Below are 7172 nucleotides of genomic sequence, written 5' to 3' on the forward strand. Positions count from 1 at the left end.
GGGGGTCACAGGAGAAGGCCAAGGGACGTCACGACCATGTGCCCTGTCTAAGGCAGCCTCTCCTCAGCTGGCTGTTGTCACGGTAAACTGGGCCCCATGCAGCCAGATCTTGGACCTCAGGAGATGCTGGTAATGGCAGTTTTTACGTGGCACGTCCCCACAGCATAACGACGGAGACCAGCTTTTAACAAATGCCCTGTTGTAAAACAACTCTGGGGGCCAGAAGTGACCCCGTTTGTACCCCAGGTACAGAACAAAGCTGCAGGACACCCAGCATTATTATACAATTCTGTATTTAGCGACTCGTTTACAGAACGTGTTCCGTTTTTTTAAAATTTTAAACAAAGTTCATCAATCTCTCATAGAAACGGTTTGTGGGTGGGCGTTTGTTTTTACCGTCGTAGGACATGAACCTGACGAAGTCGTTCACGGGCCCGCCAGCTTTCAGTACAACAGGATTTGTGTGTTCGAAAGACGACAGGTTAAGTGCTTCATCACATCCCGTCGCACTAAAGCCGAATTTTGCTCGCTCAGATTCCGAGTCTGTGTGGAAGCCTGGGTTTCAACGCTGTGTTGGTTTCAGCAGTAAAAAGTGGTGTGTGCCCCCTGGGTTGTCCTGATTGCAACTGGGCGGTGGTGACTGAAAGGAGATGTTTCCTTTGTTCCAGATTTGATGACTCTGAAAACTGGTCACTGTTTCCTATTGTCAAAATATAAAAATACCTTCATCTGGATAAAAATGTATACAGTGGAAAACTCTTCAATGCATAGCCGGGGTGTATGGAAAAGGAGGTTTTCCATCAGGGTTTGTGTTGTTGCCTACTGTTTCTGGTGGAGGCTGCAGCCTGGGCTTGGTGTGCAAGGGATTTCTGGAACAATCCTCCCTTGGTCCCTTCTGGTCCCTGGGTGTCGCCCAGACAGTTTCGAGACACTCACTGCACCCTAGAAAGCTCTGTTGGCCATCTCTCCCCCCCAGCACTGCATTGGCACCGAGTATGGTCACCTTTCCATTGTCATTCTAGGGAGTCACCCAACTCAGCCTTCCCGCGGAGTTTAAAAAGCAAAAGAAATAAAAGCAGAGATTCAACGACCAATATGGAGACTGGTCCGCCCAGCTGGGGAATCTCTCCTTAGAAACTGTGAAGACATGGGAGGAAGGGCTCCTCGGAGCTGGGGGCTGGGGCCTTTCTCCCCAGCAGGTCAGGCATTGGAAGGCGGGGGGCGGGGATGGACTTGGAGCTAGGGTACGGTGGACATGCTGCAGCCTGCTCGGCCTTCCAGGGTGCTGCACGGCCTTGGAGTTGCAGATGCCTTCCAGAAACAGCACCAGGAGTGACTTGAGGGGGAAGATGGCGAGAAGGGCAGTTGAGGTCTCTACTCTGCTCAAGCTACTTTTTGGCGCAGGTTGCTAAGCTTGAGCGTGTGGAGTGACCAACACTGTCACTCTCCGAAAACACCAGGAGGCGACCACAGTCTGGCTCTGAAATGCCCACACTCAGACCAGGGGGGAACCTTCTGGGGTTGCGGCCACAATTTTGGGAGGACACGGGGTCACTCTAGCTCTAGTGCCACTTTCTCCAAGCACCTGCCCCCATGCCTGGCTTTCCAAAGGATCTGGAAACACCTCTGGTCTACAGATGGACAAGATGGCTGTCCCAGCTCTGTGGCCCAAGGTTTCTAATTGAGTCAGCTGTTTGTTCGGGCCCAGGCTACATCGTGCACGTAGGCCACGGCCGCCCGTGTCCTGCAACATTTACGACGGTGAGGGACGGGCACTTGGCATGATCAAGGTTGCTAAACAGACCACCGGGCTGAAACTCATCCTCAACAGCATCGAGGTTTTCATTTAGAGTCTTTTGGACTTTATCTTCTCAGCATGGTTTCTGGAAGGGCAGTAGCAATGTGCTGTGTCTCACAGACAGACGTGGAAAAAAAACTGCATTTCAAAGGTTATCTCAATTTTGGTCAGTCTTATAGTGTTTCGTGATGGCTTTGAACAATTGTCTTCTTTTAATCTCATCTAGTGGCAAAAACGACACAACTTCAGTGTATACTTCGCAACAGTTGTGACAGCATCCTGATTTTATAACTCTGTAATATCAAAACAGCATTGGCTGGGAATAAATTCCAAAGGATCCTTTATTAAAATATCTAAAAGAGGTCTATAAATATTTATTTATTTTTCTAAAAGAGTTTGGAGTTTTCAGGTGAAAATGTGGCATCATTTTGCTTCTGCCTCCTGCAGAGGGCTCAGGGTGGAGAAGAGGGGCAGGATTCTTGCGGCTTTGGAGGGCAGGGGGTGCCAAAAAGAGGAAGCGTGGGCCTCTGCCCCATCCACGCACTCACACTTCATAGAACTAGGAATATAACAAAAAATGTAAATGGCATAACATTGCTGCCCACATTTTGATAGTTAAGTTCCTCTCTCCTTGACCTTAGCCTGTCCCAGAGAGTGAGTGGGAGAAAGAAGGTGGTTGCTGGGATATGCCCCAGCCCCCTAGGGCCCACCTTCAGAACTCCCACTCTAGGGCTTCTTCCCGATTGGCAGCCCTTTCTAGCCGGTAGATAATGCTGTTCAGGTTCGCCATCTTCTCATGCCGCCGCTGCAAGTTAGGCTTCACCTTGGCGCTAGGGTGCAAGGTCCCGGCTGTGTCGGCTGTGGGGCTGGCACTCGGCACTTTGGCAGGAGGGGCGCCAGGTGGGGACGGGGAGATGGGGGCTGAGGAGGAGGGGATGGGTGACACAGACATCATGAGGCCTGGTGAGGAGGCAGCTGAGGGTGAGTTCAGTGATACCTCCAGGCTGCAGCGTGAGGATTCGGAGGCTGATTTAAAACTTAGTGGGTCCGGGTGAAGCCGCTTCCCAGCCTCACTCTCCTTGGGGGGATGTAGTGAGGGGCAGTCTGGGGTTGTCCCACCTGGAAGGAGAGGTCCTGGGGCCACTTTTGAGAGTCCTTCGTCAGCCAAAAGGTCAGGATGCTCCTCTTTGGGGGGACCGTGGCCTTTGTCAGGCTCCCCTAAGTCCCGGGGCTCGCTGCCTGCCTCTTCCTCAGTATCGTCCTCTGTCTGTTCCTGTTTGATCCTCACTGGGGCCTTGTCCTGGGCACCCAGGGGTGTGCTCTCCTCGGCACCCTCCTGGAGCTCCAGTTCTTTCACGGTAGGCTTCAGGTCCTCAGCCTCCGAGTTGGGGCTCTGCGGAGTGGGGTCTGGGTGGGAGTGGCCTGGCGGTAGGATTCCAGAACCCCCGCTTGTGTCGAGGTCTGGCTCGTCTTGGGTCCCCTCCACCAACATCTCCCTGCGCATCCGGGACCTGGGGCAGAGACTGCGGTGAGCCAGGGGCTGGGCAGGGACCCCACAACCCTCAGTCTATATGAGCAGCAGTATGACCCCGCCCACCGCCCTAGGGCCCAGCAGGACTAAGTCTCTCTCATGCATCATCTTAAGTCCACTTGAGAGCCCTAGAAGTAGGTACATTGTAATCCTCACTTCACGGGGGAGGAAGTGAGGCCTGCAGATATTAAACGACTCGCCCCAGGTCATCTAGCTAGTAAGGGCCAGAGCCAGGACCTGATCTCAGGACTATTAGATACCAAAGCCCATGACCTAGGCCTGTGGTGTCCAGCACAAGAACCAGCAGCCACACGCGGCTCTTAAGCACCTGCACTGCGACCTGTGCTTTAAAGGCAACCTATACACTGAGCTTAGGCTAGGTACAAAAAACACGTAAAAACGCTCATTAATATTTTAATACTGATTACATGTCGAAATGGTTATGTTTTTGTTATCAGGGCCAAATAAAATATACCATTATGACGACTTCCATCTGTTTCTTTTAAAAATTTTGCTATATGGTGCATACGCTCACTGGAGACAGACAGACACACAGAGAGAGAAGGAAAGTGAGAAAGTACCCCCCGGGCAGGGGGGATGGCCACGCTGTAATCTCTTCTCCATTCTCCTGTCAGGATTCTGGGCACACTCACACACACGCCTGACATGTTTTCAAGCTACTGGTTCTGGGACTCAAACTGCGCAGTCAGCCATGTGGGATCCAGTTGCCTTAACCACCATGCCATGGCTGGCCCTGTTTTTAATTTTTAAAAAAATTTCGTTCTACTAAGAAATATAAAATTACCTATGTGGCTAGCATTGCATTTTTATTGGATAGTGCCACTGGAGAACACATCTCAAAGTCAGACCCTGATTCATCTTACGGCAACCTCTCCCTGTGCCTTTTGACATCAACCCAGAAGGGCAATGAGGCATGGTGACCTGACACAGGGACCAGAACCAGGATGCCGTGAGCTCTATTCTCGTTTCTGTCCCTCCTCCCTCCAACAACCTGCCCACTTATGTTAATAATAATTTACACTTAGCATAATGGCTACGTCGCTGGACTCCCATGTAGCTGACCGTAGTTCGAGTCTTGGCCCCGGTGGCTTAAACTCACGCCAGGTGCGTGTGCGTGCGTGCCCAAGATCCCGAGAGAAGAATGGAGGAGAAGGGATTGTGGCGTGGCCATCCCCCCAGCGGGTGATTTCTCACTTTCTGTCTCTCTGTCTCTCTCTGTCTTTCTGGCAAACACATGTGCCCTATAGCAAAAACCTCTCCAGAAAAAAAAATGTTATACTTAGCAATATTAATACTAACTATAACTTGCAGTTACAAAGATCATATCGACGGGTGCAAACCACAGGTCAGGCACTGGTGGAGCGACTTCTGGGGTTTGGTTCTCTTGTTCATAACAACCTCACGATGGCCGCCGGTCTGATCCCCAGAGAAAGGAGATCAGGCTCGGGGCAGTGCGGGGCTTGCCATGGTCACCGAGCCAGCAAGTGGTGAGCTTGGCTCTGAGGCTGGTCCCCTGGCTGCCCTCCTTCCTGCCTAGGTGAGCGTATCCCAGGATGCTGGGCCCGGAGGGACCATGAAGGGTCATCTGTTCTCTCCCCACTTCCGTTCTCAGTCTCTCTACAGAAGGGGCTTTAGTCACTTTGCACAAAGAAGGACAGCTGGGACCAAGGGGAGCCCTTGTGGTTCCATTGAGGTGGGATTTGAGGGGGACCGGGATGGCTCAATGCCTATGGCTTCATGATTAGAGGGCAATGAGGCATGGTGACCTGACACAGGGACCAGAACCAGGATGCCGTGAGCTCTATTCTCGTTTCTGTCCCTCCTCCCTCCAACAACCTGCCCACTTATGTTAATAATAATTTACACTTAGCGATAGATCAAGCACAGCTGTGAGGCCGATGGTCATCCACACCTTAGTATAAATTAGTCTTAAAATCATTCCTGACTCTCAGATCTAAAGCAGGGCCTCTCTGGTCCTTTTTGTTCTAAAACATCCTATCCGCCTTTCCCAGTACTCACTGCGGTTTGTAATCATGTACGGAATGACTGCCTGCTGGGTGAACGATGTTAAGGGCAGGGACTCTGCCTTGCTCTCTGCGGTGCCTGACACGAAACGCGACATTTACCAAGTAGAACGATGTATTCCGTAACTACAGCTCACAGAGTCGTCTCTGTGGGAACAGGATCCTCTCTGGTCTTCGGTGCACACTTCTATCCATTCTTGGAAACCCAGCTCGAATGCCACCTCCTCTGTACTCCTCCCAGGCAGAATTCCCTGCCCTCGCCCTGCTCCCTCCAGCTGCCAGTATTTGTAAGGCTCTGGTGCAGGTCTCTGTAAACCCCTTAGGGGCAGGGGTGAAGGTGCGGAGCCCCTGCATCGCCAAGCCCTGGCTACGTGCACACGTTGTATTTGTCACATAATTATGATGGATAATAATGGCGTGCTCAGTTCACCCAGAGAGAGGCAGAGGAGGTGAGACGCCTGTAAGGACCCATGTCAGCTGACAGGCTCTGGCCTCAGCCAGGTGATAAGCAAGAGTCTGTGGTGTGTTTACACCACAGTGATTTCATTTGGTCCACAATCAAGTGTACTGGGGTGGGCCTTAGGTCCTTTATCTGTAAAAGGAGGATGAGACTCAGAGAGGGAAAGTGACTTGCCCAGGGCTGCACAGCCCCAGGGCTGGGTGGTGTCGATGACCAGGCTGAGGGGAGTGGAGCTCTGAGTGCCTGGCCCCACAGGTCTCATTTCCCTCCCCCGGGGGTCAAGAGACCTTCTCTCTGCACCGGGATGGACAGGGGACTCTCCTCGGAGGCCTCATGAGCCCCAGATGCCCCTGCTCAGGAAGTTTGGCGGGCTGCCCCAGAGATGGGCCTGCAAGCCTGGCCGAGCCTTCTCCATGGGGTCTCCTCGGCTGGCTTCAGGAAGCCCCCCTGTCGTCTCCCCCAGGACGAAACATCCATGAAGGCCGGGCCATGGCAGGCCGGGCCATGGTAGAGGTAGCCACTGAAGCAGGAACACCCACCCCCGAGGTCGGTGGACCCTCGACAGGGTACTGGCGGTGGGGGTTCTTTAGCCTGGAGAGCAGGAGGGGCAGCCGCCCCAACTTGGGGCTCACATGAGGCTCAGTGAGTACTCAGGGTTCCTTGGGCCTGTACCCCGATACCGTTCCCTGTCTCTATTAGAGACGGCAGGCAAGCTGGGTGAGCAGTAGTGCACACAGTACCAGCAGGCACGTCCGTAGCCGCCACGTACGTGGGCCAGTATTTCAGGCTAGGCCATCGAGCCCCCTGGACAGCTCTGGGAAGTAGATTCTATCTCTGCCCCCTTTACGGGTCAGAAGACCACGGTGACGGTCACAGAGTGGACTGACCCACCCCCTGGGCCCCATAGCTGGAGGTGGCCCCAGGCTCTGTACTAACACCTACGTGAGGCCATCTCCCCGTCTCGTGGGCCGAGCTGGGCTCCCTCCAGGCCCTGGGAGGAGAAGGGTCCAGGGGAGGCCTCCCCGCCCTCCTTGGGGCCGCCGCCCAGGAGCTCACCTGTAGTTGTGGAACCAGTTGATGACGGTGTTGGTCTTGAGGTTGAGCTGGAAGGACAGGAGCTCGATGGTCTGCTGGGAGGGGTAGGGCTCCAGCTGGTAGGCCTTGCGCAGCGCCTCCTTCTCCTCGGGCGCCAGCACCACCCGGGGCTTCTTGATCTGCAGGAGGCTCAGGTCCTGGGGCTGCAGGCAGGGGCTGGGGCACTCGGAGCGGGCGGCCGGGGACTCGCTGTCCGAGCCCGTGCTGATGAGGCCGTAGCGGCGGTTCAGGTAGGCTGCGGGG

The 7172-nt window shown here is 53.9% G+C and overlaps 1 protein-coding gene across 1 annotated transcript in view; it reads right to left on the bottom strand.

Moving 5' to 3' along the window:
• Window positions 1–261: 261 nt before the first annotated feature.
• The window catches only part of CUX2 (cut like homeobox 2), a 358029-nt gene continuing 351118 nt past the window's right edge, over window positions 262–7172 (bottom strand). The window contains exons 24-25 of the mRNA XM_006148019.3: window positions 6891–7164; window positions 262–3309 (exon numbers count right to left, since the gene is read on the bottom strand). Coding sequence (XP_006148081.1) covers window positions 2511–3309; window positions 6891–7164 — 1073 coding nt within the window. The 3' untranslated portion in view covers window positions 262–2510. The remainder of the gene's footprint in view (window positions 3310–6890; window positions 7165–7172) is intronic.

Source organism: Tupaia chinensis, unplaced genomic scaffold, assembly GCF_000334495.1.
Source record: "Tupaia chinensis unplaced genomic scaffold, TupChi_1.0 Scaffold000226_1, whole genome shotgun sequence".
Lineage (NCBI taxonomy): Eukaryota > Metazoa > Chordata > Mammalia > Scandentia > Tupaiidae > Tupaia > Tupaia belangeri.